General features: G+C 36.5%; 1 protein-coding gene across 2 annotated transcripts in view; it reads left to right on the top strand.

Moving 5' to 3' along the window:
- PREX2 (phosphatidylinositol-3,4,5-trisphosphate dependent Rac exchange factor 2) overlaps positions 1-21,078 on the top strand; it is a 171,934-nt gene that overhangs the window by 110,311 nt on the left and 40,545 nt on the right. For both annotated transcript variants that reach the window (XM_083860958.1, XM_083860959.1), the window contains 6 exons: positions 328-456; positions 5,309-5,350; positions 7,931-8,148; positions 10,781-10,883; positions 12,398-12,541; positions 16,530-16,644. In XM_083860958.1, the coding sequence (XP_083717084.1) occupies positions 328-456; positions 5,309-5,350; positions 7,931-8,148; positions 10,781-10,883; positions 12,398-12,541; positions 16,530-16,644 (751 nt within the window). The remainder of the gene's footprint in view (positions 1-327; positions 457-5,308; positions 5,351-7,930; positions 8,149-10,780; positions 10,884-12,397; positions 12,542-16,529; positions 16,645-21,078) is intronic.

Below are 21,078 nucleotides of genomic sequence, written 5' to 3' on the forward strand. Positions count from 1 at the left end.
TTGTTTGTTTGTTTGTTTGTTTGTTTGTTTCTAGTAAGTAATTTTGGTTTAAATTTAATTTTCTGATTGAAACAATTTTGCCTCTAAAAGTTCTGGGGTCCCACTTACCATGCACCTTCTGTGTTATGTACCTGCTTAAGAAAGAATTATGTTTGGGGTTGCTGCTCACTATCTCCTTAGACTGTTAGGCCTGTCACTGTAGCTTTATTAGAGTTAAATAAGTTGCCAACTCCTTGAGCAGTGAAAACATTTAGGAACAAAATAATGTCTTACTGTGACATTCTCAGGACGCTTAAGCAGAAAAATACTGTTTTCATCCTTGCTTAGAGTTTCAGCAAGAAATGGAACCAAAGCTCAACTGCCCAAAGAGGCTACGGCTCCACATCAAGCAAGACCCTTGGAACCTCCCCAGCAGCGTCCGCAGCCTTGCCCAGAATATCAGAAAATTTGTTGAAGGTTAGTAAGAACAACATGATGATAAATAAACACTTCATTTCATACAGAGAGGAGGGAAACGGGAGAAATAGAACTGCTTTCTGCTGGTTCTGGGCAAGCTTTGTGGAACACAGTGTAGCCTATAGATAGGTTGTTCTCTTAATCACAAGGTTAGTGGAGTTTATCTCAGCTGTCTTGTACTTACTCTTGTTGGCTTTAGATGCTGAAGAAAAAGTAGTCTTCTGACAAGTGAAGACAAAGGAATCATACATTGCATGGGGTAGACTTTTCAGTTGCTATGGAGTCCAGTGGGCTTGACTGATTTGTCTCAGAACTTCATGGGACTGGTACACCAAAATGAGGCTTTTATTGATATTAAACTATTTTTTTCCACTGTCTAAACTGTGGAGATGAAGATTCTGCAGCTTTTGTACTGTACCTTGGTCTTTTCTATGCTTTTCTGGAGACATTATCTCTCCTTCTGCTATAAAGCCACGATTTTTGTTTAATCCATTCCTTCTGATGGATGAACTCCTCTTCCTATGCCTCCCTTCCAGCACTGTATAGAAGCTACCAAGTACTCTCCTCCTCTTCACCACCATGTGACAATGTGAACTGAGGTTTTAGGCTTTCTCCCATCTTCATAGGAAAGTAACTGGCCTTTTCCCTCCAGAATATCTTGCCTGTAATTCCTGCTTTACTTCCTGAGCTGCTTGATAAAGAAACAGAAATAAAGAGTAAGAATATTTTTATAAAAATGCCCGTGCTAGGATTCTGTGTGAGAAAAAAAAACTTAGGATAAGCTTTGAATTGGTTTTGTGTGTGTTTAGCTCCTTCTGTTTGTGGGCTGGTTGCTACGGTGTCCTTTAAAGAAACTGTTAAATATCAGACCAATGGGAAATAACTTTGTGATAAGTTTTGTTATTATAAACTTCCAAAAACCAACCAGCCAAACCAAACAAACTCTTCCCTCTCTTACTTGGCATTTCTTATTTGAGATACATCATATTTTCAGATTGTGGGTTAGAAAATTTTAAAAACAACCACATAAATGTCTCCTTTTTCCAGTCAATCACAGTGGGTTGACTCTCCAATACTAAAAAAATTCCATTTAGTTTAATGGTGGCTGTCACTGAGTGAAAAATTAGTGGTTTTGAATCCCTTTTTTTTTCTGCAGGTCCTTTTTCAGCTTAAACAAAATTATTTTCAAGTATTAATCAGGGTTTCTTTCAAAGTTGAGGAGGAATGGAAATGTGTCGTGAGCAGTCCTTCCTTACTCCCTTTCACAAGCTAAGCTTACCAGACCATTTTCACATAACTTCTTTGCCCATTTTAACCTGGGTCGTATACTTTCAATACTGAGCTGAGATTATTCAGAATTTTGTGGGAGAGTTCATCAAAGCCCAAATGACTTGCTGCCCCTTTGTAGTATAAAAATTATATTTTATTATACTCAGCTCAGTACTGAGACACAGCAGCTGGATTTAACTGAAATCAGATGAACAAGAAGCCGAGTTAGTGATGTTTTTAATAGCTAAATTTTCTCTTTGTATCTTTGTTTCTTGGTTTCTTCCTTCCTGTCTTGCCATCATACATTGTGTTCACAGCTGGTCTGGGTACCTAGGAGAACCACCAGTACTGCCCTGAGCTATTTATGGCTGAAAACCTAACACATGGTGCAGAGAGTCATCTCCCCATTTCCTCTTTTATTTGCCTGATTTAGAAAAAAAAAAACCCAAAAGGTGTCACCTAATATGACTGTTTAGTTGGGCTTATCAGAACAAGTTGAGCAATGTCTTGGGATTTTACAAGACTCTTCCTGTTTGTTTTTGAGTAAGAGGCAATATTTTAGTAATTGAGGAAAGCAGATATATTTTTCTTTTCTAAGAGGAAGTAGTCAAAGAAGACCATGGATACAACTTCACTCACAGAGGGGAAAAAAATATAATTAAAACCTCCAGTTGTTATAAACATACTTAACCATTATTGCTCAATGCTGAAGTAAGGATGAATACAATGAATTCATCTCCTTATTGAAAGTGGACTCATTTTTCTTTTTATAAAAGTATCACAGGATATTGTAACTTTTTTATTCATAGTTCTGCTGCATTGCAGAATCTATTAGATTAGATTGATTAGGGCAATAAAGCAGGAGACATGGGAGCCTCCCAAAGATGAAATGTTTTAAGTCCTAGATGCTAAGATTCCTTTTATTTACTTTGTTTAATAAATATGATGGAATGGGAAAACTCAGAATGCCTTGAGAATGATTGCTCTGGTCTGTCAATTTTCTGTTTATTAGTGCTAGAGTAGGGAGACCTATTAAAAAACCCCATGAAGGTTTACACAGATTAAAAAAAGTAGAAAAGGAAACAGAAAAAACCACAACCAAACCTTCCTTGACTATAAAATTAAAATATTGTTGGAGATTTGTCTCATTTGTCTCATTTCATTTACCTTATCATATCATTAGAGAAAGAAAAAATTTCAATGGTTACAGTAAAAGGCCAGCCTAGAAGGCTAATCTAGTTGCTAGAATTGAAGAGTTCTCTGAAGTAATATGCAGGTTCTAGGAGGATTTATCTGGAGCTAAGTAACTAAAGAAAAGAATGAAGTTACTTGGATTGACTGGGCCTAATAAATTGTTAAACCAATAAAGCTGAAGGTAAGTTGTTGGCACAGGCACATCTTTGAAGGTGAAGTACTTGATTTTGATGGAGAGGGCAGCAGTCAGGGCAGGAATTGGACAGCCACCAAATAGAGGAAGAAAAATGTAGGTGCATGATTGTGAATCTGTGTGAGATATCTAACACAAGAATTGGAAAGCACAGGAGGAAAACCAGGAGTAGGAACCAGGAAAATGAGCAAGATGGATGGAAAGAAAGGGACACAACAACAGAAGGGTGCAAACAAAATGAAGAGAAGGAAACATTTCTGTAGTTGCTTTTTCCCACAGAAACAATAGCTAAGATTTTTGATAAAAAGAAGAGGTGCTCTGGAGCAAGTCAGAGGAAGTGCAGCTGTTTTTCTAGTGCCATAAGTCTATGTTTAAACAGGAAATGCAATGCAATTGAGATTGCTCACATCTATTTTAAATTAGGAGTGAGGTGTGACAGAGACTTTCAGTTATTGAAGGTATAAAAAATGTATGTCAATTTAAATCATAAACTATGCAGTGTAAAATTTGTCTTTTTGAAATATTTTCATGTGAGAAAAACAAAATGAAACTGAAATCTAGCCTTTCCTGGCAAAGATCAGAATAGCAGAATAATGTGGATTTTTAAAATAAAATACAAAAGAATAATTAAAAATGAGAGAAACTGAAGGCATCTTGCATTACAAATCAGATTCTAAGAGAAACTGCTAGGGAGTTATTCCTTTCCATACAACATGTAGCAAGAAGGAGTGAGAACTTCCATAGCATTTGGTATTTATTGAAAAACAAATGATTGACATCCAAGGTTCACTTCTAACCACAGGTAAGTAGACAAATAATCTAAAAATACTCTTTTGCCTGTGGGTATATTTTGAAGCACAGAAGACTTACAGCAGTGATAAAAGAGAGTTGTAGTGTCCTGTGATTTCCCCATAAACAGGAAATCATTATTTATAGATACCTCAAATTCTTTTGAATTCAGAGATCCAACAAATCTTATCTAACACAAGCTGCAAGTAGTAGCCTGGATGTGTCTAAGTTATTCAGATAAAATCTGTATTTCCCTACACTTACTTTTAGTTACTAAGTTGTGTTTGGACTCCAGGTTATTAATCTCTGTGTTATGTTTTCTTCTTTGAAAGACAGAAAGCTAAGGCAAAGACCTAGAACCAGGAATTTTCAGGAATAATGAGCAATTTTTAATGTTTGGATGTTTGCATTTGAGATACTGTGGCAGTAACAGTGTAGAGGAAAACACATGACCAAATTATCTTATTGTCCATATAGCAAATTTCAGCTTTGCTTGTGCACTGAGCAGGGCTTTCAATAGGACTGCAGAGAAACTTTGGCATGTGAAAGAAGGTTTGGAAAGATGTGACAGCATGTGAAGTAGTGTTGTGTTCCTCCAAGCAGTACCTATAGGACAACTGATGTGCTGAAAGTTTGGCACTCTCTAAGGTTATGGCAGATTTTAACCTTCCTGTTTCTTGCAGCACTGGTCAACACATTTAAATTTGTGCTCTGGTACATGAAGTGCACTTCCTTCAGCCTCCCTGCAGCCTTTGAAGAGCAGCCCCCTCCAAAGAAAATATAAAAGGGGAGGGAGGTGTAAAGTGAGATATACCCACATTTTTGCCAGTGTAAACTAAGATTTTTTTTTTTAATTTGTACTTTTTTACTTCTTAGATTGTTAAGTGAAAAGACATTTTTGAAGCAAAGTAAAATCCTGATGGCCAGAAGTAAAGTGAAAATGCTCTTGTATTTTTCATAAATGATTTGGTATACATTAACTTGGGGATAATTTGAAATTTTTGGGTATGAACAAAAGAGTACAAGAGAAGAAGAAGAAAGAATTAGGGTAATGCAGGAATCAATGAAAACCAGTCTTGTTTTTCAAAGTTTTGGGACTGGATTTCTTTGTGTATGGACTTGTTCTGGCCAGCTGCTATACACGTGCTCTGAGATAACAGCTGGCTTTTCCTATATCTGTCTCAGTGATGGTGCTTTTGATTATTATCAATTTTTATCAAGCCATAAGTACAATTAGATGAAGTTGAGACTCGTTGCTGTTTTGTAGGTGTGAATCAGCATTGCCTAGAAAGAAGCTGGAGTTAAGCTGGTATGAAATAAGAAACTGTAACATAATATTGAGTGCAATATTCTGTTGATGAAAACACTTTTAACCATTACCTCAAAATATTTTCTTCTTTTTTTAAGAGGTGAAGGCACGAATACTCTTGGCACTTCTAGAATATACAGGTAATTTTCCTTGTTTTGGGAGGGAGGGATGTGAATGTGGATGGTTTGAGATATTTTTTGTTTTTGAGCAGAAGTACTGTGTTTACAATAAAGAGGAAAACCTCAGATATGATAAAACCTGATAATCAGCAACTTCATCCCACTGTTTAGAGAAAGGATTCCTGAAAAACATAATTTCAGATATTTTTAACAAACACTGCACTTTTTTTTTTTTTTTTTCAATGCAAAATACCTTATCTGGTCATTTACTCTAGATCTTGGCAGATAAAGTAAATACTAAACACTCAGCTTTTGCACAGTGTCTCAGCTGTCTTTCTTCTCTGGACATTTTCTTATTTGCTGTTTTTCTTTTCATTCCCATCTGTTTCCAGATTTATGTTGCTATTTTAACCCATGCCTTTCCTTTTATCTCTTTCTAGAGGATATTTAAGTTCCTCCTTTCTGGAAGGACTCTGATTGTTCTCTGTATTAATTCTACCATCATGCCATACAGCATACAGCTTAAAATACACAAAATAGAGACATGTGTCTGCAAAAGTAATGTCACTGAATCAGTATTTAAAAAACAATATCTTTGGCATAAGTTTTCCTACAGTTTGTAGGTGCGTATGTGTTCAAGTAGGCAGTCCAGTAAAAACTCATTATTTTGACTATCTTACAGCACTATATGAATGCACTATTTAATTATTTTTGTTATGGCACATAAGATCAATTTTATGTCAGATTTGTCAGATTTCTTCAAAATGTTAGAAAAGTTTTCGTTAATTCCTCATTTATCCTAAAATAAGGAGTGAGTTGAGAAAATGTCCTAGACTTGATTTTTTAAAAGCAATTTCCCCTATTTTTGTTGTTTTATAAGTTGCTAAACTCTCTAGTTAATTTTGTATAGAAATATTTTTGTAGGACCCCAAAGTGCTCTTGTATTCAGTGTCTGGTGTTCAAGTAGTATTAAATGAGATTTAGAAATGTGTTTGAGACACAGGAGGGCTGCTTCAGAAGCAGGAAATGCAGAGGAAGTCAGCTGCTGCTAGAGAGAAAGAGATAAAATTCAGCAAAGTGAGGAAACAATCTGTGTTGGGCTCAAATCCTGAGCAGTGCTATAACGTTAGAAAGTTTATGACCATGGAGAAGCCAGTGGGATTTTTGAAACTGGAGATGTATGTAGTTTTAGAGATGAAAATTCTCTCTTCTGGATTTGCACAACTTGAGAGAGATTGATTGAACAGAGAAGTTGATTTGAACAATTTTAAAAAAAGCATTGAGTTGCAGTGCATAAACAGTAGTGCTTTGACCATTTATGGAAAAAAATCCTAAGGTTCTGAGAAACTGTCAAATAGAATGGAAATTATAGCAAAAGAGTGTTCACTATTATTAATAGCTGAGGAAAAGACTGAGGTAGATCTCAGAGGAAAAGAGACAGAATGAGGTTACTTTGAGAAATATTTGGAGTCCTAAAAAGCACATTTTTAAATTTGGCAGTAATTTTGTGAGCACCGAATAATTTCTGCTGACTTATCCAGTCATCAGAATTCTTGTCAGCTCCATAGAAAAGTTGGAAAAGGACCTGAGCCTTTTAGAGGCAGAGCAATCTAGTAGCAAAGACAAATATTTTAGGCTTCGGAAAGACCTCTGTATCACCTGATCTGCTTCTCTTGCTCTGAGAAAGATTAAGTCTACCTGTACCATTGTGATTGATGTTTGCCTAACAGCTTATAATCATAAAATTACTTGAAGACCTTCAAGAAAAGAGGACAAGAAGGAAGCGCTGAATATTTATCATCACAGTTTTGTTCTTTATTGAGATTATGTTTCCCTTTCTAATTCTTTTGACCTTTAGCTAACCTAGTACCTGGTGCCCTTCAGAATAAATTGGTAGGGTAGCTAGCCTCTAATTTAAATCAGCTACTAATGTTCCATAGCTATTTACCTACAGACCTGTTTTGGACTTCCCTGGCACCATAAATCTCTGCTGTTGCATGTGTATGTGATGATGCTCTGTACTTATTTTATAGATTCACATTCATGTAAATTTTATTTGGATAGATTGTGTTCTGGTAGCAATGCTGTGCTTTCCAGCAGACAGTCTTCATCTGCCCTCCCAAGTTGGTAGCTGTGGAGTTGACCAGATGATGCAGTCATGTTAAGAGCTTCTGACTGTCCTTGCTTTCTGGTGGAAAGTAAATGCTTGTGGGCCCAGCTTGCTCTCACATTGCAGCAAAGAGATCTGACTTGCCTCCATTGTCCTGTGGCATCAAAAGTACATAGAATTTTTGGCAAGTACATTAAAATCTATGACAGAAATGTACGTTGTTTATGAAGAAATACTTTAAATTCCAGATTTTAAATACACTCATATGCAATTTTAGAATTATAACATAATATTTTAATGAGGAAAATGGCAAATTGGGTCATGGAGTACTATTAATTCAAGATCACATCAGGCTGTAAACTTGTAATTTGCTTGACATTAAAATGGCATGTTTTTTAGACAAAAAACAAGAATTCCAGCCTAGTTTCTTTGCTGCTAACTAATATCCTGCTTGATTTTGCTTTTCTTCTTTTGGCTTTTACACCTCACAGATAGCGAGATACAACTGAGGCGAGACATGGTCTTCTGTCAGAGCCTGGTGGCCACAGTCTGCGCGTTTTCAGAGCAGCTGATGGTGGCCTTAAATCAGATGTTTGACAACAACAAAGAATATGAAATGGAGACCCTGGAGGCCAGCAGAAGGTGGTTGGAGCAGATAGCCAGTGCAGGTCTTCTCCTTCACTTCCAGTCCCTGCTCTCTCCAAATCTGGTAAGACTCCTTGTGTGTCATGCTTGGTCGGAGCCCCTTTTTGTGTTCTGAACCAGGGACAGGGTTAAATAATCTCAGATGTAAATCTGATTTTCTGTGTCCTTTGTGCTTATCATGGTACTTAGTTAGCTGCTATTTGGAAAAGGTACAATTCAGATATAATTACCGATTTGGGAAATGCTTGGTTATGACATGGGAAATAAGTTTTCCACAAAGACAGTATTCTATTTGCCTTGAGTTAGCAGGTAGTGAGTTTACCCTTGACTCCCCACTGCTGTTGTAGCTCTTCCCTGGACTGATGTAGTATTAGGTGATAAGCAGAACTTCATTTTGCAATAAGCAACAATACAGGATAAATACAGGGTAATTTTATCACCCTTCTCCCTAAAAAACTATAGGTTGAAGGAGTAAACATGCTGATCTGTTTTGCTCCTGTCACATGGAAAATCCTTGTAGCCTGTCAGAGTAATTGGAAATTGGTTGTTTCTTCACAAGGCTTGGCAAAGAGCCATGGCTTAAGAAACAATTAAAAATGGGACATGGCTTTGTGGTCCCTTAATCCTCAGTTATCCAAAGTGCTTCTTTGGCTATTTAAGATGCTTCTCACACTAGACTGGTTCCTGCTAACCAGAGGAACTCTGAAATAGTCTGCAAAGCCTGCTCCATGACAGTCTTCTCTACCTCTGGAGTTGCTCACTAAAATTAAAACTCCATGTAAATAACAGACGATGTTCTTCGTATCAAGGATGTTCTCTCCTCTCCTTGTCTGTCTCGGCAGCAAATTGCTGACAAGTTGACATAAAAAACTTTAGAAGCAGAAGAAACCAATACAAATAAAGATATTTCTAAATCACAGTCATAAAGTTTTAATCTATGTTAGTTAGTACTGTTGGGGAGCACTGACGAGCCAGTGTGACCAACTACCTCACAGGCAGTCGTAGTACTTGGGTTTGCATGGCTGTGTGCAGCTTACAAAAAGATAAAATCAGGGCCTCAGAGAAACAGGGGAACTCTTTATACACATGAAGAGCATGTGAAGAAGGCACTGTCTGACAAACTTAGACTCCTGTCTTGAGTCCTGGATGCTTTTTGACAGTGTGTAGCACCAACAGGTAATGCAATACTTAGAGTTCAAGAGTGAATTCCATTGGTGCCTGTCTAATGTTTTTTCCATGTGCTTTGTTGTTATGTTATCACAAAGCAACTGTTGTCTTTACAGCTCTGAATAATGATAGTTTTTCTTTCGAGATTGCAGTGATTTCCTTTGTAGTGAAAATGTGTGCTACTCAACTATTTTCACCTAATCAGATATCAGCAGCATGCATTGTCCAATTGAAAATAAAGTTCAGTCTTTTCTGCCTAACAGTTCTTAACCCAGGCAAATGTATTTAAAGGCAGCTTTTTCAATACCTTCTCAGCACTATTTGGCTTACAAATGATCCGTGTTATTTTAAACAAGGGTATTTGAAGGAAATTACACTCATTATGGCCAGAGTTCAGTAAAGAACGAGCAGTTGTGCGAGAGTTTCCCACGCTGCTCTCTGGTATTCAGACTATTCTGCTGACAAAATCATTCTGTCCATAGATTTCATAAATTGAACCAGAAGACAAGATTTTTCTAGCAGATTTTCTTTTACATAAGTACAAGGAGAAAAGCCATTTCACTATATAGATCAGGGAAAATCATGGGGGCTTTTTTATTCTGTTCTATCATTCTGTAAACTATAATTTATTGTCAATTTATGGACAGCTGTATGTTATTCTTTGCCATCCTACTGTTTCAGTTCTTAGAGGGGGAAAAATGAATGCCTCAGATTTCCTTTTGGCTGTTGCTAATCCAAAGAGCCAGGGGAAGGCTGTATAAAGGAATAGAATTACTTTAAGTGATTATTGATTTAAGCTATAATTGCTCTGCATAGTTAACTCAAGATAACCATAATTGTAGATTATTAATTTCTTTTTTAAAGGTTTGGTTAAAGTGTCTTGAGAAATCCTGGATCTCTTTAACTATGTCTTTAGCTGGGGGGCACACGGAGTAAACTACAGCTGCAAATGAGAATATTGGCCCATCTACGTACTGATTTGTGCCTAGAGTTTTGTAGGAGAAGTGCAAGTCATCCTGAGCTGTAATTTCTCTGAGCTTCTGATTCAATTTTTGGTGCTTAGAGTGGACACAATAAATGTTATTCATAAGTGAAATCCTAAAGTTATGGAAATTTTAGAAGAAAATTGCTAAATATATATATATAGTCTTCATATTTGCCTTCTATTGCTTTACAAGATAGACATGGTGGTTAGACAAGGTGTTAAAATCTGATGTCGTACAGAATAATGACAGAATGATTTGATTAAAAGACATGATATGAAATAATGATAGCTATAAATTACTGATTGATTTACTGTATGATGTGATAACATTAATTTTGATAACCTTGAAGTAGTAATAAAAGGGAAAATGACAATTGAAATAACGATATTTACCTCATCTAGGAATTAAATAGGTTTCACTGCTGCCGTGAAATATTGTGCAACACTCTGTAGTTAATTTTATGTCCTGCTCTCTTATATTATTTCTGCTAGGGAAAACATCTGGCTGAAATGACCTTTCCACTTTTTATTTTGCCTTTTTTAGGCTGATGAACAAGCTATGCTAGAAGATACACTGGTTGCATTGTTCGACTTGGAAAAAGTTACTTTCTACTTCAGACAATCAGAGCCAGAACCACTAGTTGCAAGTAAGTAATTAATATCTGGGCTTTTCTGGTTTTGTAACATTTTTTGTTGCTAGAACATCACCTCCCACAGGGAATCTTATATAACTTGGAATTATGGAGAATAAGAGATGTACAGCTCTCCTGATATTCCTAAATGTACTGAAATACAGCTATCATCGGTGACAATGCAGAATCATTATCTGGCAATGCCAGTAACCTTGGGGGCAAAAGTGTTTGCTTAGCTGAACTTTCCATTGGGAGTATGTGACTGCATCAGAAAGTCCCTGGAAGACCCAGCTGTTGTTGAAGAAATGTGTAAAAATAGCTTGAAGGTCTTGGTAGGGAAATGCAACTAATACGAGATAAAGAAGCATAAACCACATTTCAGTTTGTTCTGTGAAAAATAAATAACTCTTTGAAGAACTCCTTGAAAGGACAGGGCAGGCACTATTAGGATCACTTTAAATTGGGCAAGAAGCTTTCTCTGAGACCCACTGCTGCAGATGGTCAGGGTCCTGAACCCTTCCTCACAAAACTTGCCCAACTCAGCAGGAAAGGACTGTCTTTGCAGTCTGCTGTTCATACACTTTGCTCATTTTCAGCCATTCCTTTATTAATATATGTTCAGTCGGTAGATATTTTCCTGCAGTGAACTTTGTTTAGTGAGCAAAAAGGCCTCATTTTTCTCCTGTCTCATAAGTCCCCTGGGAAGGGAGGAAAGCATGTCTGCTTCATACCAAGCCCTTCTGAAACAATTTCTTTGCTGGATTAAGACCACACTGGAGAGAACTTCTGCAATAACCAAAACCAGAAAACAAAGCTGCCTGGGCTCTGGAGAGTTCAGTAGCACAGGGCTGATAGGTAGGATTTAGCCTCTGTAAGACCATAGTTATTTTGGTTTGATTCAGGTAAGGCCCCTGCTCAGTGTGTTTTAAAAAGAAGCCCTGCTAAACCAGGTAACAACATGGAAATGCAGTTCCAGGAGAAGTCTCCTCATGGGGAGTTAGTGCTATACCTATGTTATGAACTGTTCAGAATGCAGGATCTTTCAACTGAGGTGTCTGTGCTAATAAACAGAAACTTTGTGTGTTCAAGGATTGTTGTGAATTCTGTGTTTTCTTTTGGTTTAAATGCTGCCACCACAGTCGCTCTGACTATTCTTACAGTAGTCAAGAACTAGCAATTTTTTTTCTCAGTTATAATTCTGCATAATCAATAAGAGAAAAGAATTCTCTTTCTTATTATCATAAGCAGTGAAACAGTTCCTTTGTAATCTTTACCATTTAGGTACAATGTAATTTATGCTCACAATAAAACAACTATGTAATAATAATACTAATGCAAGTCACTTCGTTTTGTTTTTACTGTTTTCCACTTGGAGACTTATCTATGGAAACACTATATAATGAAAAATACTGAATGTTGTGTCTGGAGTGATTTTTTTAATCTAACTGCATGAATTTTGTGTGCAACAGTTTCTGGGAAAGAATGTGTCATTGCTTACAATGAAATTGTAACACTGACTGTATTTTTAGATGTACCAATCACATACCAAGCAGAAGGAAGCAGGCAAACACTGAAGGTTTACTTCTACCTAGATGATTACCATTTTGAACAGCTTCCTCAAAGGCTGAAGAATGGAGGAGGATTTAAAATCCACCCAGTACTTTTTTCACAAGGTAACTTGAGGTTAAATTCACCCTGCCCTGCTTTTTTCACATAATACCTAACTCTCTTTAAACTCCCACTTATTTACTCTGATCTGAATTCTCTGTAGCCATAAGGGTACAATGCTTATATTTAGATGTTTAATGTGGGCATTTATTGAGGATTTTGAATTAAAATGTAAATTGAATAAATTCTGATGTCTGTAATAAAAAATAGAGGCATGGTTATACATTTCTAAATTTATGCCAGTTACATGCTTCCAACCGCAAAGAGTGAATCTTCATTTATCAATATTGTTTTGTTCTTTTTAGCCATTAATGGACAATAGTCGGACCAGGAAACTTCTCCTTAAAAGTGTTTTGCTCTTCAAATGCTATCATAATCTTTTCCCATTACTTCATATTTGAGGACTAAATTGTTATCCCTCTGAGAATTCTGTCTCCTCAAAATGTTATCAAGAGTTAAATAGCATTTTCAGGCTTATGTAGTTATTGCTCTGCAAACATTACAAAGTGAGGAATGGTGGCGCTGATGCTCAGACTGTTCATAAATTACAGGCAGCCTGCATTTGCTGAAGTGTCATTACAGTCATCAGGAGCGTGAAGTTTGCTTCCCTGAAATGGTGAATATGAGCTGCTGATTGCCTTGAGCCGCCTTTGATTTCACAGGGAGCTGAAAATACTCTGTACCTTGTGAAAGGCTTCCAGGGTCTGTGTGCAATAGGCAGAAGTCAGGCATACAAATGAAGTTTTACTGGGGAGCTTGGTCTCTAATAGACAAGGAGGATGTAAAAGGAAATAGTGCACAGAAACATAAATAAATAGCTGAACTTACTATTAAGTTAAAATGCATTTTTATAAAAATAAGATCCTTGGAGTTTGATTTTTAAACTAATGAAGACTTCGGTGGTTTTCTTTTGAACAGATTGGTTTCAGTCATAGGGAAAAATGAGAACACTGAGCAGGAGACAAATTTCAGTAGAGCAGACAAAAAAAGCACTTGAGAGAGAACAGAAAATACCTTGGTTCAGCTGAATTCCTGGAAATACTATTTTTTTTAGATTGGGGAGGGAATTTGGTGTGCTACAGGATTTATTTAGCAAAAATTTTTCCACTTCTATTTCCAATAGCCAAAAATTTTTGATTCTTGGGATAAGCGTCTCTGTAGTCAGCTAAAGGAAAAGGAGAAGGACCCATTCAAGTGTTTACATCTGCTTAATATTTTTCAGTAGAATGGAAAGTTTCTTCTTTCTTAATCATATCAAATTTCTTTAATTTTCAAGGATCGTCCTCTGAAATAGTCCATTAGACTCCAAGAATAAGAAGTCCTGGATAAGTCTTTAAATCCTAGTGTTAAAATCATTATTTTGAGGGTTTTTTTCCTCATCAATAAGTGGATTTGGATTCTTTTTTACTTCTTTCCTATGAGGTTTGGCTGACCTGGCATCAAGCTAACTCAGTAGATTCCCATCTGTAACTGAAATTTATTAGCTGCTAATGTAGAAATCATATTTAAGTTTCTCTGTGAAGCAAATTTTTGCTCCCCCAATCTAAACATTATTAGATTGTTTCCTGCCTAAAATACAATGGTTTATGATATTTTCAAATGGTTCATTTAGAAAATCATGTTTTTGGAATACTTTGTAAAAGGCATGAGTCAGTGCACACCAGACTCTTTATCTCTGTGTTTCTCTATTCTGAGTGTCATAGCTTCATGCCTAAAATTACAAGACTACATATTTACATGATTGGCACTATAATATTTTTTTGAAGTTTTCTATTGTTTGCCCAGGCTATATTATCTATCCCTCCATTTGTAAAAAATGGTTTTGTTCAACCAGGTATCCAAGCGTGTATACATTCAAAAGGATCCTGGTTTGCAAGACTGGGGCTGAGGATATTGAGATATTGCTACTGGCATTTAGATTTCTCTATTTCCTACATTAGACTTAAGATCTCGGAAATAAATTTAAAGACACCATTTAAAATAAAAATTCTGTTTGTTTAAAATTGTTACATAGTGTCTTAATTATGTATAGTTTTAATTTATTTTTTTTAGTTTTTCATAGGGTGTTAGAATAATTCAGATTGGGAGGGACCTCAGGAGATCTCTATTCCAACCTCCCACTCATAACAGCAACAGCTGTGACATGAGACCAGGTGGTTTGGGTGCCTAACAAATAGGATCTTGCAAGCACCAAGGGACAGAAACTGTACAACCTCTTGGGTAGCCTGTTACTCTACTTGTCTGCCTAATGGTGAAAAAGCTTTTCTTTCTATTGAGTTGAAACATCTCTTGCTTTGAGTGGATTGTTTCATTTTGCCAGCTTGTACCACTGTGAGTAGCTTGGCTCTTTAAGTGGTCCTGCACTTGGGTGGAATCCACTGCTTGTCCCAGTTTGGCATCAGCTGCAACCTTGTCTTGCCTCCTCCACATCAGTGATAAAGACACTGAACAGCAGAGATACCTGTTATGCTCTGCTTGTAGTGCACCCATGGGCACACCATGTCCCATTAGCTACTACTCTTTGAGTCCATCCAGTCTTCCAAGTTGCTTTTCCAATCACTTCTTCTATGCCTTCAGACCATCTTTTTATCCCATCTTTTTGTAAGGAAAGCTTCCTTACAAAAAAAACTCTCTAATATACTGGATAGAAAAATGTTAAACCCTTCAGAGAGGGCAGGGACAAAGCACACAGCATGCGAGTTCCTGCCTGCACCTGTGAGCATGGCCCCACAGAGGCAGAACTCTGTGCTGCTGGCAGTCCTCACAGATGACTGAGTTTCCTAGTAGAGTAATCTAATTGAATAAAACCAACTTCATGCCAGTAAAATAAGCTGTAGGGATTATCAGTTCTGTTTGTGTTAACATGATGTTATGAATGGAGTTCAGTGGATTTTGTTTGAGCTTTCTGATGTGACTTAGAACCAAAGAAGAATCAAGTCTGACTGTTGAAACTTAATATTTTTTGCACAGAAGTAGAATTACAAACTGTGAAAGCACAGAAGAGGAGTGCAATTTGCATGTTCTTTCACAATGAATGAATTATTTATTAACTGGTCATATTAAGCAATACAAGCAGAATTAATATTCTGTGTTCAGCTGAAGCTGTAAGGCAGCAGAATGTTTCCATGAAAACTCTGCTTATGGCTTGCATTTTCTGATATGGTGATGAGTTCTTAGAATGTGTTTGGATTACTAAAGTGGCAGCGTTCCTAATTGTAAAGCCTTTAATGTTTCTCCACAAAACCCCCCTTATTTCACCAAGAGTTGGGGTTTGTTATAATGCGGTTGACCTCTTAATTTGAAGATCATATTTCCAGTCCAAATTTTCATGAGAATCCTTTCATTGAAGTTTCTGTTTAGTTCCTGAGTTCTTGTTACAATATTCATCCTTGGTTTTGTGAAATGAATACAGCAAAGGTGGAGACAGACAAGTATTTGACTTCACATACCTTGAAAAGGAACTTCTAGACCATTTTCAAAAATCCAGCAAAATTTGCTTTACTTGATCTAGAAGAAAGTTACTCACATTATCAGTGGGTATAACTAGAAGAACCTCTAGGTGAGGCGCTCCACATCATCTCTCAAATTTGGGCACCATGAGCAGTTATTAGGTCTCGCTCTGTGAAAGTTACATTGATCCTTTATTTCCTCTACCCCAGCTAATTCTACTGTTTTCTCCCAGGATATATCAGAATTAAACCCCACATTTGCATTCAAAAGGCGGGAATACTTTAATTAGAGCAAAGGAACTCAAATTAGTGCTCTCCTTTATATTTTCCACAGGGCAAGAAATATAATTTTTCTTGTAAATGAAATCTTTAAGAGAGATCTGTATGAATTTGATGGCATATGGAAACAGCTCAGCAATTCACAGTGGGGTCACAGCCTCAAGGTTAAAAAGTAATTCACTTGTGTGTGAACAAAACTACAAAGAAGGCAATTACTAAATATTTAATACTGATCTTTCTCTTTTCCACTCTCTCTTTTTCACAGCATTGGAGAGCATGGAGGGATACTATTACAGAGACAGTGTCTCAGTGGAAGAATTTCAAGCTCAGATTAATGCTGCCTCACTAGAAAAAGTCAAGCAGTATAACCAGAAACTACGGTGGGTAATAAACCAACTTTCCTGGAATTAGATTAGCGTTCTGTTTTTTCAGTTCAGTTTCTGTGACACAGCTTTCAACTGGAATGTGTTGTATGGTGGTTGGCTTTGGGTTCATGATTGAATAGCATCCAAGATTCATGATTCTGATTTTTCTGATTTCTGCATTGTTAAGGTACTTTTACAAAAAAATGTTTTTACCTGAAAATTTTAGCTGTAATTGCCTCCAGGTTGTTGTACTAATGCATATAGAAAAGGAAAGGTCCACTTGATCACAAGTGGAGTATCAGAATTGCTACACATTATGATCTGATTTTATAGACCATATTTACCTAATTTCTATAGAATAGGACTTGAAAAACAATGGTTTTTTCCTGCTCTTTATCCCCACACTCCACCATACTGATGGGAATACAGATGTATTTGGATATCTGCATCAGTGTTGGCTATGAATTATGGAGTTCATGCTTGCCAGTATATGCAGAAATTATGCAGCTGTGTATTTTGGTACATATTTCATTAAGGAGTTGCACACAAAGACAGAATTTCTATTGCACAAAATAATCTATTAGTTATGAAGTGAAGTAAGGAAAATGGGTACATAGATCATTCTTGTGTCTCGCTCTATCTGTGCAAAACACCTGTTTGAGTATTCTTACTTGCCATGTGCACTGAAGAGTGCAAAGGACTGTGGTAAAACCACATCTATTCACTTATAAAATTCTTGAATTGAATGGAAATGTCATTTCACCAGGACTATTAGGCAGTTTATAAAAGCAGCAGAAAACAGGAGTTAAAAAAAGCTCAAGGACAATGGAGTAGGGGAAAGAAGACAAATGAGGGTGTCTTTGTAATTCCTTCCCCTGTTGGTTCTCTCTCTGGAAGGTTTTCTTCAGGGGTCTTGCAAAAATATTTATCTTATTTGTTATTAAAGCAGTAGGATGTCTAGATTCTGTTTTAATCTAAGTACTGCTATAGGAAAAGTGATTTTAAAGCCAATTACATTCAGTGAGTATGGTATATTTGATTTTTTTGTGTGACGTCTCTGTCAGTGCACTTGTATGTCAATGACAAATGCATTTATTTAGTCTGTTTTCCATCTTCTTGTATTTGCACTTCCTATTTGGGAAAAAAGTGTCTCCATGTGACAAGGCTTATGTTATAAATCAGTTTTACAGAGAACCTTGGTCATGCCCAGTATTTGGCCTAGATGAAATCAGCTAGTGTTGGAAAGAGATTCTATCAGTTAGACAAGGCAAGACTTTTTGTGTTTGGCTCTTTTTTTTTTTTTTTTTTTTTCTATGAATAGAACTTAACCTCCCATGAAAATCCTTAAAATAAATTCTTCCTGAACTCTATGCTCTAGTGTTCCTTGACCTTGCTTACCTCATGAGTTAGGTCCTCCATTCATGCTGTGGCTATAATGAGGTACATTCCTCTTTACAGTGTTGTGACTCACAGCTCTGATGAGTTGCTAAGCTTCAAGGCCTAGTTTTATAAGAAGTTACCATGAAAAACTTATCATTAACAAAAATTACCATGGATATTTCTCCCCAGTCAGAAGAACAGGAAAAGAATTGATATTTTTTTCAGCTCTCTAATGTCTGACTAGAACATTCAGTAATTGATTTGTTTGATTTCTGGTGAACTCTACTCATTTCTTAAGTGCAGCACAAACAGCTTCAGGAAGTAACTGACAAAATGTGGAGAGGAAAAACAGAAAAGCACATGCTTGCTTCATTCTTGTTCTGCAATTTGCTAGCTTGTGTAGGTGTTTGGCCAGGAGAATCTAATGAAGTAACTACAGCAGCAAAAGATATTAACATTTGGATAATTGCTCTAAAGAAGAACAAAAAAATGAAATTGCATATTCCCTGGAAACATACTCAAGTGCAATAATACTAAAACTCTTCACATGGAAGAAATGGTCTGTGCAGCACCTCTTAAACAGTAATAAAATAAGTCATTTGAGATACAATCCATAATTCTTTCTCCATAGAAAGGGAATCTGCTGCTTACTTGTTAGATGACCATCTGATGAAGATTTTATAATCTCTCATCACTACAGCAGCCAAAAGCAAGTGTGAGCAACACTGTGGAAAAAGTCTTGGGAGAAGACTTTTTCTTGGGAGAAGACATGGGGACTGGTGGGAAAGAAAGCAATGTTTGGCAGTGACACTGCAGCCGAGGCATCCATTGATAACTCAGAAAACAGTTATTCCTGATGCATTGACTTAATAATGCTCCAGTGAGATAAAAGAGACTTTGATTGTGTATGGTCCCAGTTGTAAACAGGCTTGTTGGCCTAGCTTGGTATGTACCCACACAGGAGAGTAAATAAAAAAATTAGTAGTATCTTTGCTCAGCTACCTCCTCATTTCTTACAGTAAAGTCTTGTTAAAATTTTAGTACACAGAATATTTTTGAGTGATGGATCTCATACCAATGTGTGCTTTAAAAACATTAATATACAGATTATTTGACAGAATCAAAAGATATATTAGGAAGTTTTTAATGGATTTCAGGAAGGATGACCATTAAGTTGAGAAGCTGAACTTTTGCTTTTATTGCAGAGGTCATTCATAACTCTGGATCTCTGACCAACTTTTCCACAGTATCAGAACTGATGCAATAAATCCAGGTGCAAAATTGTCCTCCTTGACACTGATTTGAGCATCGTAAGAGCTGTCTTTCATGGTTCTTGCTTTGGGGATTTTGCAAATTCTACCTCAGCTATGCAATAGCTGATAAGATTATCATTTTTGATAAGATTACCATTTTTATGAGAATGCATGAAAGACAGTTGAAAATTGGTTATAGAATTTCATGCTTATGTAGAATGGAGGAAATGTCTTTCCATCCTCTGTAATGGACTTAACCCTAACTATTTGAATCTTATTACTAATATAAGGGAACTTTTATTCTAAGATAAGCTCAAGTTGAGTTCTTCTACAGTTCCTGAGGAAAAATTCTCTACACCAGCAGTATGTAGGAAATGCTTTTTTGAAATAAAGGTGTTATTTAAAGAGAACCAACAAAACAATCACTACCTAGTTTATGAAATTTCAATCTGCTGAGAAATTTTCAACATCTAACCCACAATTATTCTTAATCATCCTGTTTTTTAAAATCAAATTTCATTTATATTTATAGTTCACCAATTCCGTTTCTGTGACACTGATAAGGAAGCACAGTTATGTTTAAGTTCTGTTTGAGAACTGAGCTGGTGCTAGTAGTTGCCAGCAATGCCAATTGAGCCCAATCAAATTGTTTGCTAATGAGAAACATTCAGTACATCCAACTAAAAGTAATTAGGTCAGCAGAGATTTTCGAGATCTTTATTACCATGTGTTTTATAGCTCAGCAGTTGTCTTCTAATTTAGAAGTGGACTAAACAGAACCTGGGCATCTGTTCAATATGGAGCCCAATGTTAAGTGAGACCTTTCTGTATGCTCCTTCCTCCTCTCACTTGTCCCCATCTTCCTCCTTTGTTACTCCCTGACTTTCAAACAGGCTTTTTTCATCCTGAATCAATCCTTTTGCTGTTGCAGATACCAGACATTATTTTGTTTCAACAGTGCAAGACCCAATGATGTTCAAAACCATAACTACTACAAGTGCTGATAGGAATAACAAAATCTCACAAATGCACTACATTTATTCACTGCTTGGTTGATTTAAGTGTTGTCTTGAGTCATGTATTTGTAAAGATGTGAGGATAAACTTAAAGCAGTAATGCTTCAAAATTACAGTTTAAGAATTATTTGTTTAAAATACATTCTGTCCTTTGAATATGGTCTATATAACTGGTAAAGGTCTATTTCCTGCTGTGAGGTTCAGTATGCTACCTGTTACTGCAATGCACAGAAATAAATAAATAAACCTTGCTGTGGTGGTCAGATTGGTTGTGATGCAAGCCTGGTGGAAGCCAGGACAGACCCTGACAGGCAGATTAGCTGCAGACAGACAGGGACAGACCAGACAGACAGGTTGGCATGGCTGTAGCTCAGCCAATCTTTGGACTGAATAATGACCTCAAAGTAAAACATTTAGTTGGATAGAATAGTTTTTATCCTTAGAGAAATAGGGTTTGGGTTAGCTTCCTGCAAAAAGTAAGCCATTTTTGAAAATGGACTTTCAGCTTCAGAATGAAAACTTCTGTAATGTCTGTCCAAGTTGTCATAAGTTTGGACTTGCTTGCCCAGGATAGGAATTTGAGTGTGCAGTAGGAAGCTTGCTCTTTCAGTCTTTCTATCTCTGCATTCGACATTTTGTCAGATTAATTTTTTTTTTTTTTTTTTTTTTTTTTTTTCTGATGGTGATGGGTTGGATTTTTTTGTAGTGTGAATTCTCATTCTGGGTAAAAATTGTCCCTCCTATGACATTCTATTAAAATACAGTTTTCTATAGGTGCTTCTGGTTATCTGGTAATCAGA

Source organism: Zosterops lateralis (assembly GCF_965231275.1).
Source record: "Zosterops lateralis genome assembly, chromosome: 1".
Taxonomy (NCBI): Eukaryota; Metazoa; Chordata; class Aves; order Passeriformes; family Zosteropidae; genus Zosterops; species Zosterops lateralis.